This window comes from Lonchura striata, chromosome 33 (assembly GCF_046129695.1).
Source record: "Lonchura striata isolate bLonStr1 chromosome 33, bLonStr1.mat, whole genome shotgun sequence".
NCBI lineage: Eukaryota > Metazoa > Chordata > Aves > Passeriformes > Estrildidae > Lonchura > Lonchura striata.
The window spans coordinates 3254282-3281343 of NC_134635.1; the positions used below are offsets into that span (position 1 = coordinate 3254282).

At 48.4% G+C, this 27062-nt stretch overlaps 1 protein-coding gene across 1 annotated transcript; it reads right to left on the reverse strand.

Moving 5' to 3' along the window:
• Positions 1-1008: 1008 nt before the first annotated feature.
• On the reverse strand, positions 1009-3305 carry LOC144247795 (uncharacterized). Its single transcript, XM_077789421.1, has 2 exons — positions 3294-3305; positions 1009-2978 (listed from the first exon to the last, which is right to left on the reverse strand). The coding sequence occupies exon 2, from the start codon at positions 2957-2959 to the stop codon at positions 1241-1243; it is 1719 nt and encodes a 572-aa protein (XP_077645547.1). The 5' UTR covers positions 2960-2978; positions 3294-3305; the 3' UTR covers positions 1009-1240.
• Between the last annotated feature and the right edge of the window lie 23757 nt (positions 3306-27062).

Sequence of the window (27062 nt, forward strand, 5' to 3'; positions counted from 1 at the left end):
TGGGTGCAGGGATTTCTGACAGCACCGTTCCCACCCCCCTGCCATGGGACCCTGGACTCTGGCTTTGCTGTGTGCCAGCAATGTCAGTGTTTGTGCCATTCCCAGCCACTGGAATTTTAGCACCATCAATGACTTCCCATAATAAAATCCCAGGAAACTCAGCTACTCCAGTGCAACACTGGCTGGAGGGGCTCATCTGGATGTGTTTTGAGGTGTTTGCCTCACTAAGGAACCCACGGGGGAGTCAGCAGAGGGTGGAGGGACAGGAGAAGCTGTTATGGCTGTGGGTCACTCCTGTTTCTCCTGGGACACTTCCAGGTGTCTGTCACCTGCCTCCCGTCAAGGAGTTCTGAGGTTTAATTCCCTTTCCCTGCTAATTGCCAGAGTGGACCACATCAAAGAGATCGCTCCCCACAGGGAAACTCCCTCTGGAGACTCACACTTGGAGCTGTTCTAGCCCTGTGGGAATGAGGAAATCCCCATGTGCTCCAGCCTGGACATCCCAGCCCTTGGAAGGGCCTTGCTGAAGTCCCTGATTCCACTGGGGGTTCAGAGCTGGAAAAGTGTTGAAGACCTTTACTTCTTTTCCACTTGTGAGAGCATCAGGAGCTTCTGCACCACCTCAGGAAGGGCCTGAGTTTCTCTCACCCCATAACTGCACCTTGAAATCCTTCGTAGCTGAATTTTGTCATCTTCTCTCTCTGAACCCACTCAGAACTTTCTTGGGCATCACCAGGATTTTGATGAGGTACAGAAACCCCAGTGATCAACTTTGTGGTACCTTCTCTGACAGGCAAAAGTTGGGATCATCATCATCATCATCATCAAGAGACATTAAAAAATGACCTAAGAATATTTAGTGAATCCAAAATCTCTTCTACTGGTGGGGTTTCAGTGCAGTTTTGCTCTGGAGCTTTATTGCAACATCACTGGAACCAAACCAAGGATGGAAATAAAGCAACCGGGGACAGAAAATCCAACCACTCACACACAGAACTCTCTAGAACTGCAAGTTTTATTGTCTGGTGCAAGCACTTGAAAACCGAGGCAGGAACAGGTGCACGGAACAGCTCTGGCTGGAATTAGGGGTACACAACACCAGAGGTTCCGGTCAGAACATTCCCAGGGGAAGGGAGAAGAGGACAAGGCAAATAATCTTAAATTTAATAGAAGAGGAAATGTCAGCCAAACAATCTTCATATCTTTAGCTTCCTTGGTGTCAGAGTCCTTCTGGCAGCCACTACTTGCGCTTGGTCTGCGGTGGCCAGCAGATGGGCTGGGTCTGCTGCTGCATGGACATTCCTCCAGAGCTGGAGGAGCCACCTCCACCTCCACCGCCACCGCCACCTCCACTACCGCCCCCGATGATGACGATGGGACCTTGGCCCTGGTGGCCTGAACCACCTCCACCTCCTCCTCCTCCACCGCCTCCCCCAATGCACACAGGGCCTTGGCTTTGGTGCCCTGAGCCACCTCCTCCTCCTCCTCCTCCACCTCCACCACTAATGATGATGGGACCTTGGCCCTGGTGCCCTGAGCCACCTCCTCCTCCTCCTCCTCCACTGCCACCTCCAATGCAGATGGGACCTTGACCCTGGTGGCCTGAACCTCCTCCTCCACCACCACCACCACCACTAATGATGATGGGACTTTGGCCCTGGTGCCCTGAGCCACCACCACCTCCTCCTCCTCCACTGCCACCTCCAATGCAGATGGGACCTTGACCCTGGTGCCCTGAACCTCCTCCTCCACCACCACCACCACCACCACCACTAATGATGATGGGACCTTGACCCTGGTGCCCTGAACCTCCTCCTCCTCCACTGCCACCTCCAATGCAGATGGGACCTTGGCCCTGGTGGCCTGAGCCACCACCACCTCCACCACCACCACCACTAATGATGATGGGACCCTGGCTTTGTTGACCACCACCACCTCCTCCTCCTCCTCCACTGCCACCTCCAATGCAGATGGGACCTTGACCCTGGTGCCCTGAACCTCCTCCTCCTCCTCCTCCACCACCACCACCACTAATGATGATGGGACCTTGACCCTGGTGCCCTGAACCTCCTCCACCTCCTCCACCTCCTCCCTTGCCACCACCACCTCCTCCACTAATGATGATGGGACCTTGGCCCTGGTGGCCTGAGCTGCCACCACCACCACCACCACCTCCTCCGCCTCCTCCCTTGCCACCCCCACTGATGCAGATGGGACCTTGGCTTTGTTGGCCACCACCACCACCACCTCCTCCTCCACCACTGCCCCCTCCAATGCAGATAGGACCTTGGCCCTGGTGGCCTGAGCCACCTCCACCTCCACCACCACCACTGCCTCCGCCAATAATGATGATTCCTTTGCCCTGCTGGCCTGAGCCTCCACCTCCACCACCTCCACCACCACTGCTTCCTCCATCTATGCAGATAGGACCTTGGCTTTGCTGACCGCCACCACCTCCACCTCCTCCCCCTCCGATGCAGATGGGTATATGGCTCTGGTGGTCAGAACCCCCTCCTCCGCCACCTCCACCCCCTCCAATAATGATGGGACCTTGGCCCTGGTGGCATGAGCCCCCTCCACCTCCTCCTCCTCCTCCTCCTCCTCCTCCAATAATGCAGATGGATCCTTGGCTCTGCTGGCCGCCTCCTCCTCCTCCACCTCCTCCTCCTCCACCTCCACACGAGGTTGATAACATGTGAGTCTGATAAATGATCCCACCACCGCCACTGCTGCCACCGCCACCGCAACAGCCGCCTCCTCCTCCTCCTCCTCCTCCTCCTCCATGGCAGGATGATCCCTGGCTCTGGTATCCCATGGATCCTCCTCCACCGCTGCTGTGGCATCCTCCTCCACCTCCTCCGTGGCAGCAGCAGCCACAGCCGCCGCCACCGCCGCCGTGGCACCCTCCGGACTGCTCGGACATCCCTTGGCCGTCGCCCTTCTGCTGGTGGGACCCCATGGTCTGTGTGATGGAAGTCCTGCAGGAGAGACAAAACCCAGGCCTGAGCACTTCCAGAGGGAGGGAAAGTTGTGCTATTGGGCCACGCCATTCCCTTCCAACAGGGAATTGTCTTCCCTTTTTTCTCCTTCCTCCGCCTCTGACCCATGCAAAAATTGTCACCTTAAGGAGTTAATGAATGAAACTGAAAACCCGTGAAGTTTTTCGCTTAGTCCATCTGCACATCCTCCTTATTCAGATATAACTGTTCCTTGTTTTTAATCTAAGACAACAATCATTCCTTAATAATCCCCTCTTGGAAGAGGCAGACGAGGCCGTGGTACCCCAGAATTACCCTCATCCAAATGTGGTCTGGGAATTGTGAAAGGGCTGCAATGCTCGGGGACAGGGATTAATATTCCCTGGCCGCAGGAATGAACCCGGCTCGTCATTTGCATAAGAATAACTTCATTGTACTTTGAAATTCTTCAATCCCGCTTTCAAAGGAGCTCAGTGTTTCATTTCTCCCCCAGAAGGAGAAGGAAGAGGAACAGCCTGTGGAAAAGTTGTCAGAGACGCAAAAGAAGGAGGAGGGAGAGAAAAAAAGCCCAAAACTTCAGCAGCTCCAGGGCAGCACTTGCGGGGTTTGATGCGTGTCTGTCCCCGAGGGATGCTCTGAAGTTTGAGCACTTAATCCCCACCCCAGCCACGTCCTGGTCTGCCGGCAGCAGGAATTGATGTTCCTGTGAAGAGAAAGGACCGCTCTGAAAGGAAAAAGATCAGCAGGATCTGGTGTCCAAATGCCTGAGACGAAAACAGCTCCTCCAAGAAATGAAGCGCTTAAAAGAAACCCCTTCCCCATCCAGGTAAAAGAGAACAGAGCCCCACTTTGTGTTTCTGTTCCTTGGTTTCCCACTCTCTGCAGAGAACCTGCAAACCCTCTTTTTCCTGCCCTGTCCCTCAAGGTTTGTTTTCCAAGAATATTCAGGAGCTCTGTGTGTGTGTGTTGGCATCACACGGTGCTGGGCCCAGAGAAATCCAAGGGGCTTCAAACCCCAGATTTTCCACGTCCCAACTCGCTCCTTTTCCTGTTTGGTTACACGATCCCTGAACTGGTAAATAAAAACCAAAAAATAACAGCAAATAAAGAGGAATTTTTGAACCATGAGACCCAAAAGCCACACTTAATCCCACATTTCCACTCCAGCACTCCAAGCCTCATCAGCCAAATAAATTTCCATCTCTTACCGTGTCCCACGGCACGAACCAGTGGAAAGGAGTCAACGGGACTGAGGACCGTGGTGTGGGAGAACTTTTATATAGGATCTGGTCCTCCTCTTGGAAAGAAACAATGATTGATTTATTTACAGCCAAGCCCAGCCCCGACTGCCCACTTACTTAGCATAATATCAGGCTCGTCATTTCAGAGATTGCTATCACCCTTCCTTCCACCACCTCTTCGGTTGTTGGTGGCATTAAAATTATTGGATGGCTCCACCTACTCTGAGCAAAGTGAGGAAACACCAAAAACCAGACACATTTTCAGTGTAAACAAGCGATCTTTGATTTCACACCCCTCTCTAGAAAAGTGCAGCATTCGAGAGAGGAAACCCTTGGGGGGTGGTTTTGTCTTTATGGAAGCAGGGAATTTATTTCTCATTCTATAAATTATTTCTGAGCTGCCAAGGCGGCCTGGCGTGTCATTAGGGTGTGATGCAACCCAGGCTGTGGATTATATGTTGCTGATGACACCCACGTTATTGCCAGGGACACGGGCTCCGACGAGTCCTGGGAGCTGCAGCTCCCCAAAACACAACAAATGCCTCCAGAGGTTGGAGTGATGCAAATCTGGGAGGCTCCAGCTGATTTACAGACCTTGGAGGGTTTGACCTAGAGAGATGTGGAGTGAAGAAGCCCAAAGAAACCCAAAGAAGGAGTTCAGTGGTCCTTGGGATGGTTTGGAAAGGCTGAGGGAGCTGGGGCTGTTCAGCCTGAGGAAGGGCAGCTTTGGGGTGACCTCATTGTGGCCTTCCAGGACCTGAAGGGGCTACAAGGAACATGGGGAGAGATTTTTACAAGGCTTTGGAGTGACAGGAGAAAGGAGAACGGGTGAAAACTGAAAGAGGGGAAATTTTGGGTGGATATGAGGAAGAAATTGTTCCTGTGAGGGTGGTGAGGCCCTCACCCCTCAACTGCAGAGGAATTCAGTCTGGACAGAGTTTGCTCCCACTTTTCCTGCCTGTCTTCTGCCAGCCTGGCATTGTTCCAGGAAGCTCCTCCAGCAGATCTCTCCAGCTCCAGGCAAGCTTGGAAGTGCCAGAGCTGGGAGGATCTTTGGCTCAGATGGAGCTGATTGAGGCAATGGGAAGTTGATTTATTATTTCAGAGCTGTTCTTGGAGGCTGTGCCACCCAGGTGTCACCTTCCTGCCCAAATCCTGCCCAAATCCTGCCCAAATCCTGCCCAAATCCTGCCCAAATCCTGCCCAAATCCTGCCCAAATCCTGCCCAAATCCTGCCCTGGAGCGTGAGGCTGCTCAGCCTTGTCTCAGTTTTATCTTGTTCTCCCCAAATCCCAGCACAGAACCTGGCTGGACGTGGCACCACCAGGGGTGGCACAGGACAAGGGGCCTCCTCCCCAGGGCTGTGTTGGAGGCTCTCATCTGAACGGGATTTTGTGGGATACCTGCAGAGTTTTGTTATAAGAAACCCCCAAATATATATAAATATATGGTAGTAACATCTTAATATTATATATAATATTACCATATTAATATATTATGTTTACATATAGAAGTATAACTCAAACTCAAACTCAAATTCAAACCCCAAATAAAAATAAAATAAAAATAAAAATAAAAATAAAAATAAAAATAAAAATAAAAATAAATAGAAATATAGAAATAGAAATAGAAATAGAAATAGAAATAGAAATAGAAATAGAATAGAAATAGAAATAGAAATAGAAATAGAAATAGAAATAGAAATAGAAATAGAAATAGAAATAGAAATAGAAATAGAAATAGAAATAGAAATAGAAATAGAAATAGAAATAAAAATATATATTTTTTATTAGGAAAACTTTTGGTAGTCTCTTCTCCACCTCACTCCCAAGGGATGCCCACACACACCTGGCTGTTGGAGGATGAGCAGGTGAGTGGGTAGAGCCAAATACCCACCAAAAAAACTTAAATTAAAAAAAAAAATAGGCACCGCAAATACACAATAATTAATTGCTCTGTTCAATAAATAAACAAAGCAAAAAAAGCAAAATAAAATAAAAGTCACCTCCCCTTCCCACCCAGCCTTTCCTGAAATTTGGCACCGTATTTCCCACAAAACCGAGGTGATGTTGGAATTCAGGGACAGGCAGCTCCCAAGGGGAAGGTCCAGGCCCCTCCATGGGCTGGGAGGAAAATAGGGCAGGGAAGGGATTCGGGAAGGATTCCCCAGCTCTGGAATCAGAGGAAGGGCTGTGGCTGCATCCTTGGCGTACCTAGAACAGCTTGTTTATCTCTGCTGCGGGATCCGCCGCACGCCGGATGCAGCTGACAGGGTCCGGCACGTTCTGGCACACAAAAAATGAATCTGGATTCCTGGGAGCATTTCTCCTGATCTCTGGGAGCATTTCTCCTGATTTCTGGGAGAAATTATCCTGATTTCTGTGTGAATTTCTCCTGATTTCCGGGCGCATTTATCCTGATTTCTGGGAGCATTTCTCCTGATTTCTGGGAGAAATTATCTTGATTTCTGTGTGAATTTCTCCTGATTTCTGGGAGCCATTCTCCTGATTTCTGTGTGAATTTCTCCTGATTTCTGGGAGCCATTCTCCTGATTTCTGTGTGAATTTCTCCTGATTTCTGTGTGAATTTCTCCTGATTTCTGGGAGCATTTATCCTGATTTCTGGGAGCCATTTTCCTGATTATGGGGATCCATTCTCCTGATTTCTGGGAGCATTTCTCCTGATTTGTGGGAGCCATTTTCCTGATTTCTAGGAGCCATTTTCCTGATTTTGGGGATCCATTCTCCTGATTTCTGGGTGCATTTCTCCTGATTTCTGGGAGCCATTCTCCTGATTTCAACACCTGCTGTGATTTGTATCTCCCTGCCAAGGAATTTCGACATGGCTGGTGAGGTTTGTGTACCCCAACCAGGGCAACTTTCCCCAATAATTAATTGCCAGTGGTTTTGGCAGCGGAACAGTTGATTGTCCAGCTGTGCCTTGCTTCCCTAATTTCACTTTTATTTGGTCTCTGCATTTTGCCACCGACATTTAAGCCTCGGCCACACCCTGGCTTCCATTTTCTTCTTTCCCCCACGCTGGTTCCTCATTCTTCCCAGGCTTGTTGGGAAATCGTTGGAGCTTCACTGGGAATTTGGGAGCTGGGAATTGGGATGAGCTGGGCCTGCCTTTGCAAAAGCAAAGCTAATTTAGCACAACCTTGCCCGGCTTTAATTCCCAGAGGCTGCAGCACAGGGATGGCCTGGGGATCAAAATGTTTCCGACTGCTCCGATGAATTCCTGGCAAAGCTTGGAGGATCAGGAGGTTGATGAAGCCTGTTCCCAATGGATCTGGGCTGGGAATGTTGGGAAGGTTGAGCCTGTGGAGATCTCAGAGCCCTTTCCAGGGTCTGCAGGGGCTTCAGGGAAGCTGGAGAGGGACTTTTCCTCAGGAATTGCAGGGACAGGGCATGGGGAATGAGTTCACACTGAAAGAGGGGAAATTTGGGGTGGGTATTGGGAAGGAATTGTTCCTTGTGAGGGTGGCGAGGCCCTGGCCCAGGTTTTTCCATGGATTTCCCATCCCTGGAAGTGTTCCAGGCCAGGCTGGAGGGGGCTTGGAGCCACCTGGGCCAGTGGGAGGTGTCCCAGTGTGGTCAAACAGAAATGATCACTTTTAAATAATTGAAATTACCAAAGAAGTGGAAGAACATTTTGAAAATAAATTAAATCTGAGCTTTTCTGGCATACCAGGACCTGGAGCTGAGCCTGACCGAGGCAGACATTGGCGGCAGATGAAACAAAAAGGAGGAGAAGTCAAAATTGAGCAAGAGCCCCACTCCCTCAGAGGTGCAGATCCCTTATCACGGGAGGGTTTGGTAATGGCAGAAAAACTGGGGCCGCTTCCTTCCTGCACGCACCAACCTTCAGCCTATTTCGGTCGTGTCATCCCAGCTCCCATCAAATTACCCCTGGAGCTGGACTTCCCACCGTGGTGGTGGCCAGAGAGAGCCCCGGGAGGGTCACCCACCACCTCCTCGGGTGGGAAAATGTCGGAGTTGAGATGGAAAGAGCACAGAGCAACACACCCCATTTTCAGAAGGCTTCAAACTGGTTTTGTTCTAGCATGCATGCTTTTTATAATTCTTACAAAGCTCGTGAATTTACACTTTGCTCATTGGTCAGGAGAGACAAACAAAGTTCTCATTGGAACAGGCAGTTGCAGGTTTCTCTTATTTCTCCTTCTTTCTTGCTTGGTTTCTGTGTCAACGACCTGGGTAGGAAATTCTTTTGTGTTGAGCATGGATCCTCTTCTCAAACTTCTCTCTGGCTCACAGAAGTCACTGTAAAACCTTTCCCACAGGAAAAGAACATTTCCTTCTGCTTCCAGATGGGAATGAGCCACGGGAGGATCCCACGCCCACCCCGGGGCCCTGTGGGGTGACCAAGCCCCAGCTGAGAGCCAAACCTCCTGTGCTGATAAGGGCACACGTGGCTGGTCAGGGACACTCAGATGGAGGTGACCGATCCATCATCTCGGGGACACCTCCGTGCCTTTGGGGACAGGACACCTGACAGGATGTCCTGGGAAGCAGCTGCCACTGCCCAGCCCACTGGCACAGCAGGAAGGAATCCTTTCCAGTTTAATGGTACTTTTTTTTTTTTTTTTTTTTTTCAGTTATTCAGTTTTTAGTTTCAATTATTCCTGGGTTGGGGCAGCGTGAGGAGAGCCAGGTCAGCCTGGAATTTTATTTGCACAGCAGGATCCCCTCCCAGTGGGAATTCTGCTGTCTCCCAGTACCCTGGGCTAGGAAAAGCTGTCCATGGGTGTGACGAGGTGATTTTTGAGGTTCTTTCTAAGCCAAACCATTCTGAGGCTCTGTAATTGTGACATTTCAAGATGTCCCCAGAGGGAACAGCATCCACCATGAAGGGAGGGAAATAAATCCTCGTTGTTTTGTCTTGGGTCACTCCCTGCAGCTCTAAAGATCGGAGTGAGTCTTTATTTGATCTTTATTTGCTCCAAACCTTTTATCCTCACCTGCAGGACTTTTCCAGAGCCCCTCCTGGGCATTTTCCCATCCTCTCTCCTCCCCACCAAGGAACTGAAGCATTTCTGGGATGCCAGGAGGGCTCGTTGGCCAAGCCTGTCATTGTCACCCAGACACCAACGTCACTGCCAGCCCCATTCCAGCGTCCACCAGGGATCCGTGGGGACAGGGCAGGACAAACTCCTCGGGAAGAGGGAGCTGCTCGTGCCTGGCCAGTTTAGCTGCATTGCTTCCTATTTTTGAGGATCCACCCAGCTCTTTACTGGGTCATCTGCCCAGTTTTTCCCTGTGACACTGAGGCAGCTTCCTCCCCTTGTTGTTCAGAAAATTACAGTCATCAAATGGAAAGTCTTAATTGCTCCATTCATTATCCTCGGGAGTCATATCCGACTGTTAATTTATTTTGCCTGGGAACTCCCCAAAGGCTTCCCGAGGTTTTTGGCCTAAATCAGGATTAGCTGCTCTGGGGACAGTTGGAGGAAGGAATGTCACCAACACGGGAAAGCCTCTCGGTGCCACCAGCTCCTGGCACCGCTGGGGCCACCAAAACCAACCCCAATTTTCAGCTGCCAGCTCTGGAGCAGGACGAAGCCTCGCTGTGATTTTTGGAGATGTTGGAGCATTTCCCCCTTACCAACAGCTGATTTTTGGTTACTTTTGTGTGGATTTCAGTAGGGGACAGGAAAACCAGGACCTGTTTTGTGGGACACATCTGAAATATGTTTTTTTGTATTCCAGAGGCATCTGGAAGTCTCCTTATCCTCTTTCCAAGGGTCTGGAGTGACAGGACAAGGGGGAATGGCTTCAGATGGAGAGAGAGAAGGTTTAGATGGCATTTTGGGAAGGAATCCTCATTGTGAGGGCAGGAGGCCCTGGCACAGGTGGCCAAGAGAAGTTTTGGATGCCCCTGGGTCCCTGGAAGTGTCCAAGGACAGGTTGGATGACGTTTGGAGCAACCTGGGATGGTAGGAACTGTCTCTGCCCATGTCAGGGGTGGGATGGGATGAACTTTCAGCCCTTTCCACCCCAAACCATTCCATGATTCCACCATCTCCAGGACTGGCATTTCAGCGCCAGGGTTCCCCCAGATCCTCCTGGTGGAACTGCAGCTCCAGCACGGCTGGGTGAGGCCAGCCCTGCTCACTCCTCATCCCATCAGCACCACCCAGAGAGAGCTCGGGGAAGTTGGGATGGACGGGGAGGAACATCTCAGAAGAAGAGCAAATCTCAGTTCTCCCTGCTGTGCAAAGGTTTGATCCGGACCACCAACGGGATTTTCTCCTTCCCAAGCCTTCTCCTGCTGGAAATGCTCCCATGGGACCCAAGCAGGGTAAATACAGGCAGGAAGGAACTGGTGGAGAACCTCGGATAAACTCAAGGAGCTCAGTGGTGACCCTCTGTGTGTGAGGAACGGATTTGTAGAAAATCCTTAAAACCTGACAGAAAACTCGCATAGTGTGCATAAATATGTAAACTCTGAGATAAGAAAGGTTGGCTTAGAAATGCTATGGAGTAAGACAGGCATTGAGGAGAGAAAAAATGGAAATAAAAATCAGTTTTAAAGGATGGTTTTGCGAAAAGGACTGGATAATTTGGAAAACAGAACTATGAGAGATTAACTGTATTAGAACAAATACAGGCAATTAGAACAAAATCAGGGATAATTTTAGGTGATTTGGTTTAAGGCATTTAAAGGATGGTGTGGTAGAAGCTGATAGGCCAAGAAACACTTAAAGTGTATTATTATAGATAATATATAATTATAATTATAATTATATTTATAGCAATAGATAATATATAATATCTATACATAATATCTAATATCTAATATCTAATATAATATATATAAAATATATAATATAATATAATATAATATAATATAATATAATATAATATAATATAATATAATATAATATAATACAATACAATACAATACAATATAATATAATATAATATAATATAATATAATATAATATAATATAATATAATATAATATAATATAATATAATATAATATAATATAATATAATATAATATAATATAATATAATATAATATAATGTAATATAATATATATACTACAGATAATCTATATTATATATTATCTATATTATCTATAGATAATTTTATATTATATTTAGTTTTTATTATATTTAATTAAGAAAGACTCATCTTCTAATTGCATTAGCATGAACTATAACATCTGTATTGTCTCACCCTTCACATGACACTGAAAATAGAATAAAAGTTTTTGAAACTTCTCTCAGTTGCCCCAACTCTGGGTCAAAAAAGGGTTTAATCCAACATCTGCACCCCCTTCCATCCTGCCCTGGGCTGGGATTCACCTTTTCCAGGTTTATCCCTCATTTCTCCACCACTCCACTGGGGTGTATTTTTGGGGTTGCTTTAATAATGGCACCTGCTGTGAGGAAACGCCACCGGGGGAGATTTTAATTTAATTTCTCCTTCATTTCATCCCCAACCCTTTAACCTTTGGGTCTCTTTGGGTCTGCTTTTCGGAGGGTTCAGCCCCACTCTGAATGCTGACAAGAACCAGCCCAGAGGAGTTGCGGACTGGCTTTTCCAGCTCCACGGCCTTATCTCAGCACTTGGGGATTTCCACACCGCTCCTGCTCCAGCAGCTCCCCAGATCCCTCCGAGTGGCCCGGGTCGTTTATGTTTGCGTGGGGTTTTCTGTTCGTGGGCTGGCTAGTGGTTTTTTGTGAAGTAGCTCTGTCCCTCTGTCTGTCCCTCTGTCTGTCCCTCTGTCTGTCCCTCTCTCTGTCCCTCTGTCTGTCCCTCTCTCTGTCCCTCTGTCTGTCCCTCTTTCTGTCCCTCTCTCTGTCCCTCTCTCTGTCCCTCTGTCTGTCCGTCTGTCCCTCTCTCTGTCCCTCTCTCTGTCCCTCTCTCTGTCCCTCTGTCTGTCTGGCTCCTCCCAGGGCGGGTTCTGGGCTGCAATCTGCAGAGCTCGTTATGCAGCAGTTAATTACCGGCACCCCCGGTAATTATAATATAAAGTATAAAATATAAAATGTAAAACGTAAAATATAAAATGTAAAATGTAAAATATAAAATATAAAATATAAAACGTAAAATATAAAATGTAAAATATAAAATATAAAATATAAAATATAAAATATAAAATATAAAATATAAAATATTAAATGTAAAATATTAAATATAAAATATTTAATATAAAAATTATATATTACATAATATATAATATGTATTATATACAATTATATACTATATACTATATATGATATATAATATATAATATATATTTTATGTGATATACGATATATAATATATGATATATGATATATAATAAACATACATACTATATAATGTAGAACCTAAAATATATATTATATATTGCAGAATATAGAATATATGATATTTAATGTATTATATATAATACCTATAATATAAAATAAAATTAAATATACTAGATTATATAAAATATAATATACTATATTATATATTACATTCTATTAAAACATAATGTAATGTAATGTAATGTAATGTAATGTAATGTAATGTAATGTAATGTAATGTAATGTAATAATATAATATAATATAATATAATATAATATAATATAATATAATATAATATAATATAATATAATATAATATAATATAATATAATATAATATAATATAATATAATATAATATAATATAATATAATATAATATAATATAATATAATATAATATATAATATATTTTAATTAATAGTTCGTTCCAAGCGTGTCCGGCCGCCCCGGGAATGAGGGAGGTGAGTCGGGAGGGAACATTCCAGAGGCTCGGCGCCCGCACGGCCACAGGATGGTGCTCCAAGACCATCCGTGGAGGACACCGCCGATAAGATCGCATCCCACCCCTGCAGGGGCAGCGACACCGTGGCTGATCTAAAAATTAGGATTTTCAACTCTGCCTCCAGTGAAAAGGGAGGGAAAACCCAAATTATAAACAAATAATTCCATGCAGCAGAGGTTTTACTGGGGATGCTGGGGATGTGCCGGAGAAAATCAAATAATGCAAATCGTGGAGCAAATTGTCTGGCTTGCAGCTGATACATCTCGGGTGGAAATTTCATGTATTTATTGTATCTGAGAGTTTTTATTGTTATATTTAAGGAGTAAATGCTTTGAGAGTGAGTTGTTTGACACAAGAGACTCCTTTGACTTGGAAGTCAAATTCTGTTTTTCTCTATTTAATTTTTTTCTGTCTTTTTTGTTTTGTTTTGTTTGTTTGTTTGTTTGTTTGTTTGTTTGTTTTCTGTTTGTTTAATATAGAATTAAAATCCCCGAATCCCTGAGATTGGAAAAACCTTTCCAGACCATCAACTCCCCCATCCCCACCTGGCACTGAGCCCTTGGGCACCTCCAGGGATGTGACCCCACCACCTCCCCGGTCAATAAAATGCAATTTCTTTACAAATTTCCCTTTGGAACAAAGTGGGAAGCAGGAAAAAATAAGTTTATTTTTAGCATTGGCACGGGGAGCCCTTTGGTGGCACTGAGGCCACCTGGAGGCAGTGTCATCCATGTGAGTGGCCGGGCCCACATCTCCTTCACACCGCCACCAGAATCTCCTGGTGCCACAGAGAGTGGAGAAAAGAAGAGAAGAAAAGGAACTGTGAGACCCCAAAATCTAACACAGGGAATTCACTGAGAGGATTAAACAAGGGCTGGGTGTCAAAGGTGCCAGAAAGTTCCCAAAGGTACCAGAAAGTTCTGGAAGGTGCCAGAAAGTTCCTAAAAATGCCACAAGGTTCTTAAAAATGTCAGAAGGTTCCTAAACATTCCAGAAGGTTCCTAAAGATTCCTAAGGGTTCCTAAAAAGTGCCAGAAGGTTCCCAATGTTGCCAGAAGGTTCCTAAAAGAGCCAGAAGGTTCCTAAAAGAGCCAGAAGGTTCCCAAAGGTTTCAGAAGGTTCTCAAAGGCTCCAGAGGGTTCTCAAAGGCTCCAGAGGGTTCTCAAGGGCTCCAGAGGGTTCCCAAAGGTTCCAGAGGGTTCCCAAAGGTTCCAGAGGGTTCCTAAAATAACCAGAGGGTTCCCGATGGTGCTCAGGAGTGGTTTCAGCAGGAGAAGCGTGGTGCTGCCCGGAGCTGCCCCTCAGAGCTGGATGTCCTCCTGCTCTTCACGCCCTGGCCGTGCCCCGGGCAGCGGGCGAGGTTTCACTGCCCGTAGTTGTACTGGTAACTGTTGGACCACTGGTAGGAGTAGGGACAGGAGCGCTCCTGGCACACGGTGGCCGGGGCGCACACCTGGGCACACCTGAGCGCGCCCTGCCCGCAGCGGGGCACGCCCAGCTGCCGGCCCGGCGCCAGGAGCTGCGGAAAGGATGCGGAGCAGGAATCCAGGCACTGGGAGCTGCTGCAGGACGAGGAGGAGGAGGAGTGGTGCCCTTCCACCATGCGCATCTCCACACAGCCCTGCCGGCAGGGGCTGGGCAGGGTTTTCCTCACGGTGCAGACCTTGGGCCCCGTGGGTGAGCAGGGCGAGCAGGGGCTGCAGGGCACCAGCCCGGAGCTGTGGCACTGCTGGGGGAAGGCGGGCACGGTGCTCTGGATCCCGCTGGGGATGAAGCACTGCTGCTTGTACTGGTAGTCGTAGTAGGACATGGCTCCGGGGATCCTGGAAAACACAGAGCTGATGGAATTCCCTGCTGGAATTCTGGAGGGGAGCTCTGAGCCCTCAGCTCTACATCCAAATTCGCTTTTCCCTAAAAAACTCCCCCACAGCTCCAGCTGTTGAGGGGAGCAGGGAGCTGTAATCCCTGGGAAAAGGGGAATTTCGGGAGTTGGGATTGGTGCTGAGGTTCTCAGTTCTTTAGGACAAAGACTCTCATTTATTTCCTTTCCAGGTGCCTCACCTGACACTGGAATTTCTTTCTGCTGGCAGTAGGAAAAGAAAAGGAAGGAATTGCCCTTGGACCCCATGGTCTGGGGGCAGTTGCTGCTGCTGATGTCCCAGACCCCTCCTCTCATCCCAGATTGCTCCAAGCCCTATCCAAACTGGCCCTGGACTCTTCCAGGGAGAGAGAATCCATGGAATATCCTGTGCCCGGGCCTCCCCACCATCACAGGAAACAATTCCTTCCCAAAATCCCACCCAAATTCCCCCTCTGTCCCCGTGACCCCCTTCCCTATGTCCTATCCCTGCAGTTCCTGAGGAAAAGTTCCTCTAATTTCCCCAGAGCCCCTGCAGATCTTGGGGGGGCCTGTGGGGTCTCTACAGACACAACATTCCCAGCTTGGCAAAGACTGATCCAAACCTGGATCATTATCACCTGAACTCCTAAAACAAGTGGCCTCTAATAAAGAAGTCTAGAATTCAATTTTAACAAAGCAATTAAAAAATATGGATCCAAGAAGATGGTGAAGAAAGCTCACATCCCAAATTGGGCGAGGTTCTGTAACTCTCAGGCTCGACTTTAAAACCTTTGTCTGTGTCTGCCTTAAAAAAAGCCAGCAACAAACTCAAGAAAGAACCTTTAACTGCAACAACTCTCTTCATTCCCAGTGTCAGGATATTCTAGATTCCAGTTCTGAGTCCCAGCAGAATGGTATTTTCTTAGAAACAGGGAAACAACTTACCGAGCTCACGGTGGAGAGTAGGGACTGGATGGAAAGCTTGGAAATGGGGGTTTTTATATGGAGTTTTTATAGTCCTTCAGGCCTCATGGAAAACCTGAGCCACGGAGTGCCAAATCCTAATAAACCACAGCAGGGAATTTGTTCACATGCAACTTTTTCACTGGCTGTAATTATTTTACTCACTTGGGCTCGTTAACGCATTGTTATCCCCAAATCCCGCGAAAAACACCTCACACCCTGTGGGTTCTTTCCATTTGAAAGCTTTATGGGGAGAAGGAAAAGCCGCCTTTTATCCCGGTGACCTTGTTTGGTACCTGGAGGAATCCATCCCTCTCCTCCTAAAGCTCCTTTGGTTGGAGCGACCACGGGGAAGCAGCGCTGGGGGAGCGGGAGTTGACTGGGGTCATCCCAATGGCTCTGAGACCATCCCAACAGCTCTGGGACCATCCCAACAGCTCTGGGGTCATCCCAATGGCTCTGAGACCATCCCAACAGCTCTGGGACCATCCCAACAGCTCTGGGGTCATCCCAACAGCTCTGGGACCATCCCAACAGCTCTGGGGTCATCCCAATGGCTCTGAGACCATCCCAACAGCTCTGGGACCATCCCAACAGCTCTGGGGTCATCCCAACAGCTCTGGGACCATCCCAACAGCTCTGGGGTCATCCCAATGGCTCTGAGACCATCCCAACAGCTCTGGGACCATCCCAACAGCTCTGGGACCATCCCAACAGCTCTGGGACCATCCCAATGGCTCTGGGACCATCCCAATGGCTCTGGGGTCATCCCGACATCTCTGGGGTCATCCCAATGGCTCTGGGACCATCCCAATGGCTCTGGGGTCATCCCAATGGCTCTGAGACCATCCCAACAGCTCTGGGACCATCCCAATGAGTCTGGAACCATCCCAACAGCTCTGGGGTCATCCCAACAGCTCTGGGACCATCCCAACAGCTCTGGGGTCATCCCAATGGCTCTGAGACCATCCCAACAGCTCTGGGACCATCCCAATGAGTCTGGAACCATCCCAACAGCTCTGAGGTCATCCCAATGGCTGTGGAGTCATCCCAACAGCTCTGGGACCATCCCAATGGCTCTGGGACCATCCCAACAGCTCTGGTGTCATCCCAACGGCTCTGGTGTCATCCCAACGGCTCTGGGGTCATCCCAATGGCTCTGGGACCATCCCAATGGCTCTGGGGTCATCCCAACACCTCTGGGGTCATCCCGACATCTCTGGGGTCATCCCAATGGCTCTGGGGTCATTCCAAAAGCTCTGGGATCATCCCAAAAGCTCAGCTTTGTGCCCAGAGCTCATCTTTGCCCCCATGCCTTGTGCTGGGCCCTCAGGAGGGATCCTGCTGCAGACATGTGATGTCATTAGGGTAATTAGCAGCCTTTGATGTGCCGGGACGCGGCCCTGAAATTGGCGTTGTTCGTAATGGGGCTGAGCCGGGCCGGCTCGGCTCGTGTCAGACATTAATGAGCGTTTGTGAGGGGTTTATGAGGTCTTGTTATGAAGGTGTCGTTTAATGTCCTGTTTCTGCTTCATGTGCGGGTAAACACCAGGATGAGCCAGCTCAGCACCTCCAGGGTGTCTTCATTAATCAGGAGTGTCTTAATTTATCACCAGAGTGTCTGCATTTATCACTAAAAGGTCTTCATGAATCAGCAGGGCAAAGCTGAGTTTTGGGGTGAGAACAGGCTCTGATAAAGGGGTTTTCCCCTCTTTCTAGTCAGAGCAGCCCTTGAAAAAACAGCCCAGCTGGACGTGGTGGTTTATCTGTGGTTTTATGTAGTTAGTAAATACACCATGTGTTTGTCTTGGAAAGGGGAGCAGAGTCATCAGGGAATTGTGGGGGGGTCTGGGTGGGAAAGACCTTCAAGAACATCTCATTCCATCCCCACCATGGGCATGTGGGAGATGGAATTGTCTCTCCAAACTCCTGAGAGGAAGTTTGGAGCCCCCATCCCTGGACATGTCCAAGGAATCCCTGGACGTTGGTCTGGGTGACCAGGTGGGGTTGGGCACAACTTGGACTCAATGACCTTGGAGCTCCTTTCCAACCCCAGGGATCCTGGGATTCTGTTTTTGGCGTTCCATTGGTCTTAGGGATGGGTTGGATCCTTAGTGCCTGCTTTTTTGAACACTTCACCACACTGGTGTCCTCAGGGCTCTCCCTCCTCCTCAGATTTCCCTCGATCCCTTCGGTTTTATCTTTACAAATCCAGTGATTTTTTTTTGGTGTTGCATCTTTATCTTTAGAAGAGCTGAAATTGGATCCTTCAGCCTGTCTGAATCGAGCTGACGCTGCTCTGTTGTTCTCCTCACTCAGGTGCTGAGTTTTGGCCACGTGTCACCTGTTGATTCATCACTTTTATTTCCTGGTTGTGCCTGAGCTGTTACAACTCCTGTTAACAATGATACAGTGACAACATCAGGGCACTAATGAGCTTTTATGATGCGTTTGGAAACACCTGCAGAAAGCCTTGACATGATTCTTGTCAGGGTTAATGTTCATGTTCGCAGAAATCCACCCTGCAGTGACAGGAGCTCCGAGCAGAGGGAACAAATCCCAGCGCTGTGGATTCCTCCCACGCTGGAGTAAAGAGCTGGACTTTTCATTATTGACGAATCCCTAAAACAAGATTTAACATCTAGCTTAATCTTCAGCTGGCTGAAACCAGTAATTAGGCATTAATTCCAATGTCTGTGACTTTGGGGACGAATTGCTGGCCAGTTTAATCTGAGGTGGAGGTGGAGGCTGCAATCCCCATGGTTATCCTCCATTATTGGTGTCCCACCCCTGTAAGTGTCCAAGACCAGCATGGACAGGGCTTGGAGTAACCTGGGACACTGGAAGGTGGAATGGGATGGTCTTGGAAGCCCCTTCCAACCCCAGTGAGAGGGCCTTGAGGAGAGGTTTAATAAAAAATAGTAGAAGTAGGAAAATACTTTTGTATTTTAAATTGAATGAGAACCAGAATGGGGCAGTTGCTGTGGTGGGAGTGTCCGTCCAGCTCACACCGATGCCACCCTGGGCATCTGTCCCGGAGCCTCCTCCTCAGGTTTAGCAGGATGATAACCCCAACCAGCAGGGATTCATCAGCAGCTGGGATTCCAGAGGCGTCTCCCAGTTGTTGTTCCCGACGTCAGCTCTTCCAGCAGCCTCAGGTGCCCTTTGGTCAGAGAAGTGACTCCATGGAAAAAATGCCTGACAAGGTCTTGCCTTGGTCACACCCCATTTATGGCTCTTTTTGCCATTCCCCAAATCCAGTCATGATTTATGGTTTTGAAAATGTGGGGGTTTTAATGTGATATTAAATGTGGTCTTGTCTTTCTTTCTGTTTTATTGTTAAAACATGTAAAGGAATTGGGTACTCATTGTTGGGTTGAAAGAGGGAAAGAGGTGTCCTGACTTATTTGGGTCTATAACTATAAATTTCAGGATTTTTTCAGTGAGCCAGAGCTTTGATCAGATTTTTATTAATCTAATGGACCCAGAACACAGGTTATTCATCTTACATCAAATATTTCATTCAAGAACCCAGAACTCCAGTTTATCCCTCCCTTTTTCAGCTCTTCTGGGCTGAATCAAGGACATTTTTATCCAGAAAAATGCCTGGTTCCCCCCTGCCAAGGAATGGGTCCAGTCATGGAGAAGACCAAGCCTAAACCCCATAAACATTTTGCCTTTGAGATGCAGAGACAAAGAACCCCCTCCCTATAAAGCTGAAATTGCAGAGTGGGGAAGGCAGTAAAGGACAGGTCATGCAGGACACAAGGACAAACCAGTAATTAGCAAGAGTGATTTATCTAAAACAATTGCCATCCGTTAGCAAAGCTGGATCTGGAAAGAATCGTGGTTAATAATTGATTAGGAAGTTCTGCATGTGGGTGATTCACGTGCTGGGCACTTTGAGGCCGGGTATAAAAGTGCTCGACTTCACATCTCGCACCATCACTTCTCTTGTCTCACTCTCTGGTGCTGTAGGTAAGTGAATTCCTAAATTCCTGAACTCCTGAGCTCCTGAATTCCTCCTCTAACCAAGTCTTCGAGCACAGTTTTGGGATCAGTCTGACATTCTGCTGGTGGGAACCACTGGATGTGGCACTTGGTGCTCTGGTCTGGTTGGGAAGGTGGGGGTTGATCACAGGTTGGACTCTGTGATCCTGGAGGGCTTTTCCAACCTCAGCCACTCTGGGATTGTGCAAATGAATCCATTTGTGACTGTTCAGTCACTGGGAAATGCAGATCTGACTGAAATCTAAGTCATATTCCACGAAAACTCTTTCCATTTTTGGTCAGCACACAATTCAGGGACGTATTTTGGGTGCTGTCCTTTGAGCCTCTTCGTAGCCTTTTATCCTCATGTTTGATTATGAAACCGATGTGAATTTGGTTTTATTGTCCTGCTCTTGCCTTGCCCCACAGATCCCCATCGCCGAGCCATGGTTCAGTCCCTGAGCCCCTGCACCGACGGCAGCGCCTCCCCCTGCGGCGTGGCCGTGCCCCAGCCCGTGGCCGACTCCTGCAACGAGCCCTGTGTCCGGCAGTGCCCTGACTCCACGGTGGTCATTTACCCTCCCCCTGTGGTCGTCACCTTCCCCGGGCCCATCCTCAGCACCTTCCCCCAGCAGAGCGCCGTGGGCTCCGTGGGAGTCCCCGAAGTCGGAGCCGGTGTCGGAGCCGGTGTCGGGGCCGGTGTCGGAGCCGGTGTCGGGGCCGGTGTCGGAGCTGTTGTTGGAGGTGCTTTTGGTGCTGCCCGAACCCCTGGAGCTGCCCAAGTTTATGGTGGTGCCAGGTGGGGCCGGGGGTACCCCGTGGGCAGCTGCAGACCCTGCTGCTAAAGTGGCCGCTGGACGAGGGTGACCAGCAGGACGCGGCTCCACGGCCGAGCTCTGGGGTACGGCGTTCATTAAAACCATATTTGGATGCCTCAAAAATCCATTTCCATCCTTCTACCCTTCCTGGTTTTCTTTCTCTAAAGCTTTCCTCTCTTTCCAAAGGCTCTGTTCTCAAAGCTATGGGCTGTTCCTCATTCCCTGAGCGCTTATCGGGATCTCTGTGGCTTCCCGTGGATAGTAGATTTAGATTAGATTTTAGGGAGAAATTAGGAGGGAATTGTTTCCTGTGAGGCCCTGGCACAGGTTGCCCAGGGAAGCTGTGGCTGCCCCATCCCTCTGGAAGTTTCCAAGGCCAGGCTGGATGAGGCTTGGAGCAACCTGGGATATTGGAAAGCTCCCTGCCCATGGCAGGGGTGGGACTGGATCATCTTTAAAATCCCACCCAAACCATTCTGTGCTTCTGTGACTGTGGCAATGTCAAGGATCTGCTCCAAGACCGCCTTCAGATCGATTTCTGAGCTCTTTCCATGGCTACTGATGGATAAAAACGCTTCTGCAACGCCCCAGCCCCTGCTCTGCTGCTGTGCTGTGTGATCAGGGCTGGCCATCACCACAGGAGGAGCAACCACAGACTTTCCCTGAGTCACCCCGGATCAAACCACGGCTTGTGGGCAGTTTGTAACCTGTGCTGTGTCTCACCTGTTCTTCCTCATTAAACCAGATGTCACAGCAGGTTACTGGCGTTTGGGTGTCTCTGTGTGTCCCCTGTCCTTGTCCTGTTCCACCAACCCCATCCTGTCACCAGGAGAGCCAAATTCCTGAGGGATCTGGCCAGGGTCTGCAGGTGCATCTCCTCTGCATGGCCACAGCTGTCCCTTCCCTCCCTGCATTCCCAGTCTCCATGGAGGTTTTTGCTCAGTATTGGCTTTCCTGGCTCCTGCTCCTGGTGTCCTGGGGATCGTGGCAGTGACAGGAGCAGAGCACAGGGTTGGAAAAGCCCTCCAGGACCACAGAGTCCCTGCTGTGCCCAAGCCCCACCTGCTCACCCAGACCAGTGTCCAGTCCTTCCTTGGACACCTCCAGGGGTGGGCACTCCAACCCTCCCTGAGCCCCTTCCAAGGCCTGGCCGCCCTTTCTAAGAGGAATTTCTCCAAATTTCCCACCCTGAGCCTCCTCTGGCACAGCTCGAGGCCATTCTCTCTTATTGCATTCCCACCCCCTGGGATCAGATCCCAAATCCCCCCTGGCAGACCCCAAATTCCCCCTGGATCCCCCTTTTCTCCAGGCTGAGCCCCCCCAGCTCCCTCAGGATCCTCCACTCCCTTTTCCAGCTGCTCCAGCCCCATTCCCATTCCTGAACACGCTCCCCCTTCAATAACCAGAATAACCTGGACACGATTCTGATGGTCCCTCATGAAATTGGTGATTTCTTGGGGAATAAATTGGTAATAAAGCTCTCCTGGCTGTGTTTGAAATGTTATGTAGTGTGTGAGGAACAGTGCCAGTGCCCTTAAGGATTGCAGGGTGACGTGGGAATGTGGCATTATTCCGGGGTAGTCACTCTTTCGGGAATTATTATCCCTATGTGGAAGGAAAACAAAGTCGCCCAGGCACTGTAATAATGTATAATTAATGCTGGCGAGCTCTGGAGCAGATGATTAAACCAGATTCTCCCCAACCACATAATCCTTACAAAAGGGAAATCCCCCAAACTTCAAAATCCGGGGGAAAAATCCCCCAAATCTCAAAAGCATTTGTTGTTGGGATTATTTGGGAGTGCATCTTACTTACACTTCTCAAGATGCTCTTTCATGGCCGAAATTGAGATCTGCATTTACCACAAACCAGAAAAATCAGTGAAGTGATGGAATTCTGCCAGTGGGTTTTGATAGAACTATTTTTGATACATTATTATTCATTTTGCTAGAAAAGCCCCTGGTGTGAAGTGTCCTTTCACAGGACTAGAGATACCAGGTGTCTCACTAAGAAGATTCAACGCCTTTTTAAGATAGTAACATTTGCTAAGATCTCTTAGGTTCCCTTAATTATCTTAATCTCTTAATTATTGAGCCTATTTTTTCAGTTTAATGATAATTATGGGTTAACAATATCCATTTAAATATGGCAAATTTTGAAATTCTTGTTTCTCTTGTTGCCATTTTTTTCCTGTTCCACGCCCCACTTTCCCTTCTCCTAAAAGGCTACACTCTTTAACAAATAATTTGAAAATTTAGTCCAGTTTGGGCCATAATCATGTGCCTAACTTCTCATTTGGGACGGGTTTAGTCTTTAGGGAAGATCCTGAGCAGGGAATCTTTGTGCTGGAGGCAGCTCCTGTGGCATCAGCCCTGTGGTCGGTTCCCAAGGGAACATTTAAATGGATAATTCCGCAATGAACACATCTCTGAGTCGGAATGGAATTACAGGAGTTGGTTTTCAGTTATTTAAATTGCCTGGCTGTCGCCTGTTATGATAATATCGCAGCCAGGCCACAATTTCCTCTCACCATCCCCACTTTTCCTGAACCTCAGGACATGGAAGAATTCAGGTTTTAGGATCTGGGAGAGATCAAAGAAGCTGCGGAGGAGCTGATGGTCGGGAACTGGAGCGACAGGAAAGGGGGAATTGGTTCAGACCAAAAGAGGGGAAATTTAGGTTGGATATTGGGAAGGGATTCTTCTATGTGTTCAGACCGAAAGAGGGGAAATTTAGGTTGGATATTGGGAAGGGATTCTTCTATGTGAGGCCCTGGCACAGGATATTCCATGGGTTCCCCATCTCTGGAAGAGTCCCAGGCCAGCTTGGAGCCACCTGGAATGGGATGATCTTTAAGGTCTCTTCACCCACCCAGAACAGGTGTAGGAGAAACTCAAATGTTCCTGAGACATCAGGACAGATCCATGGAGAATGAGCTTTGGTGTTGTCAGCCGATGCTTGGGAGGCCCTGGGAGGGGTCTGGGCTGCAATTCCAGGATGATCTGGCACTTCCTGAATTCTCCTGACGAGCTGGAATGAACGGCTGAGGAAACGTCCCGTCCCTGTTTGGTGACTCCTGCCGCGGGAGCATCTGGGGTGAGGAATTTTGCACTCCAGTGTCTGCAGAAGGTTGACCTGCAGCAGAGGAGGAGATCCTGGGGGTGCCCTGGGTCCCTGGAGCAGAGGGACGCCCTTGGAGCTGTGACATTCAAAGCAGGAAGGGGAAGTGAGGCGGGAGGCAGGTGGCTCCAGGTCAGCGTTGTGGCAGGAGATGACGGTGGGTGACAGGGCTGGGACTGGCAGGAAATCACCACTTGTGGTTCTGTCTCCAGGGAAAGTGCCTTGGGAATGATCCGAGGGGGACGTCAGGAGGGAAGGACATCATAAATGGTGCTGTGCTGGCAACCTTGGGCAAGGATGGAGGTTAAGTGGGGACCAAAGGAGACAGAATTTCACCCAAATCTTTGACTTCCTGGGTTTTATTCCAACTCCCCTCCTGTGCAAGGCTGTCCAAGCCCTTCCACACTCTCCGTGCAGGAAGGAGAAGGCTTTGTGTGCCAGAGGCATCTTGGGGAGATAAGCTGAGCTTGCCGTGCTGGGAGACTCCACCATTTCCTAACGCTTTCCCCGGGGAACCCAGCCCACTTCGCTGCTGACAGCAGAAGGGTTGCAAAACCTCTCTTAAAGGCTTTGCCACTTTCAAAGAGCTGCTCTGATTTACTGGGGCCGTGCTCTGCTTGGGGGGAGGCTCCTCCGTCACCTCCCCTTCCTGGGGCACCCCCGTCTGGAGCTGTCCTGCTCAAACTGGGACACTGAGGAATCAGACCAGACCTCCCTGGTGGCTGGGGCTGCTCCTGCCCAGACAAGGAAATGGAACTCTGGAGCTCATCTCTGCTCCTTGGAGCTGGCTCCAGGTTGGAGTTTTGGGGCAATCAATGACACGATGGAAAGAAATGGATGTTGGGCTGGAGGATCAGCGTTTCTGCTGACTAGGACTGGGTTTCTGACCATGGAATGGCTTCTCCGACCTCCTCCCTTAATTATTTTCTTGAGCCTTTCCTCTGCTTTGCTCTGAGAGCTGGGAAATGCAGAAATGCTTCTGCAGGAGGCCACCATGGCGAGAGGAGAGGTAGCCATGGCTATTTGTAGGAAATCAGCCCAGAGGTGACCCCTCACAGTCACTCCTGCAATAACATTTGTGACTCCTGCTGAGCTCTTTGATGTGGAGCTGGGCTCACGGGGGATCCAGGCAGCTCTGCCTGGGCTCTGCTTGTTGAAACACCTATCATCTTTAGTATTCTAAACCTAAATCGTCTTTAATATTCTAAACCTTAATAATTTTTAATATTAATTTAATATTTTTAATATTCTACATGTAAATAATCTTTAGTATTTGAAGTCTAAATAGTTTTAAACATTATAAATCTAAATAATCCTTAGTATTCAAAACCTAAATAATCCTAATTATTCTAAATCTAAATAATATTTTAGACCTAAATCATCTTTAGCTCTCTAAATCTAAATAATCCTTAATATTTTAGACCTAAATCATCTTTAGCTCTCTAAATCTAAATAATCCTTAATATTTTAGACCTAAATAATCTTTAGCTCTCCAGATCTAAATAATCTTTAATATTTTAGACCTAAATCATCTTTAGCTCTCCAGATCTAAATAATCTGTAATATTTTAGACCTAAATCATCTTTAGCATGCCAAACCCAAGCCAGGGCTCCTGCAGGGGCATGGCAGGGGCTGGCGGGAGCTCCCTGAAGAACCGGTTGCTCCATTTGCAGAGGAGCTGAACCTTCCAGTAGCTGGCCATGTCTTGGTTGCCTTTGGTCTTTTCTCTTGGGTGTCTGTATCACCAATGTTTTTCCTGTTATCACAGGAAAATTTTGGAAAGACTTTTCTGATGGAGTCAGGAATGCAGAGCTCCATGAAAAGCTGATATTCTAAAAGAAATTTAGGGCTGGTAATTCCTACCCATGTTGTCTCAGAAAAAAACCCTGAAGCAGCAGCAAGGTTTTGATCTGTGGCCTCTAATTCCATCAGGAGTTCCACCAATCGGCCTTGGAGATTCCCCCTCAGTCTCTCGTTTTTGTGGTTTACCACCCAAGCACGAACCCCGTTGCTCCAGGAACCTCTCTGGGGGCTACATCAACCGAGTGATGCCTCTTTCTGGTGAAATATTTGGGCAAACCCAAGGTCAAGGGCTAGTTATGGTTTCTTCTTCTGCTGGGGGTAATGAGTCAGGGCAGGAGCCATTGAGATGGAGGTGTGGTGACATCTGGAATCTGGACTGCCCTCTCATTGAAGAGCTCCCGAGGGTGGCTGGGGGTCCCTTTAAAGTGCCCAGACAAAAACAAAGCAGACATTTGTAGCTTCTAACCAGAGTGATTTTATTGGAAATGAGAAGCAGTGAGGATCAGAAAGCAGAGGTTGACAGAGATGCAAAAGGGGCTTTGGCAAGCAGAGCGTTCCCGATGGTGAGGGATGTTTTTCCTGGTGGAAATGGTGGAGTTTGCCAGTTCAAATGTGTTTCTTTCTTCTTCACTGTCAGGTGAGGTGCAGCAGGGACAGAAAACAGGAGCTCTTCTGCTAAAAGTTGACTTTGGTCAGAGTTGAACAAAGATGGATTTTGTTGTAGAAACTCCCACTGCTGTGGCAGCACGAAGTGGCTGCGGATGAACTCAAAAAGCGCTTTCCTCACACCCAAAAGTCTCTTTCTACTCCACCAAAGTGCTCTAAAGATGCCTCAGCCCTTTGAGAGTGACAGTTGGAAAGACAGGAGAACTACAGAGGGTTATACATGGATATCCTACACAGCCTAGCACCCACACACCCCCAGAGCCGGAGACGTGAGTGCTCGGCATTCCTCATCACCAGAACCAAAGCCATGAATCCGTGACCGGCATTTCATCCTGTGGATGCTACCCCTGCTGGCAGCACCTCGGACGATTGTCTCCCCAAACTGAACAGGGGAAACTTACTCCCATGTTTCCAAGTTACCCACACAACCCAGGAACCCAGAGAGCCCTTCGATCTTCCCAACCATCTTCCCAACCATGTCCCCATTGAGGCTGGCATAGACGGTGCCACTCATGCTCCCAGCAGGCTGGCAGACGCCCTTGAAGCCAGACGGGGTCACATCTTGGCACTGGTCCCTGCAGAAGCTGAAGGAGCACCCGGGCCGGAAGTTGGAGCTGCCAAAGCCACCAAAGTTTCCACTGCCACTCTGGAGACAACATGTTTCAGCAATCTTTGAAGGAATTAATCCTTGTTGATTAGGAGAGCCTGGAACACACACCCAGAAACAAAATTTATGGGCTGCTGAGGGCAGAGCAAAGGCTCCGACTCAGTCCCACCTGTGCATTGGCTTCACCCTCTTAATTAACTCGTTTATTTTTGTAATCTCCTCAATCCCA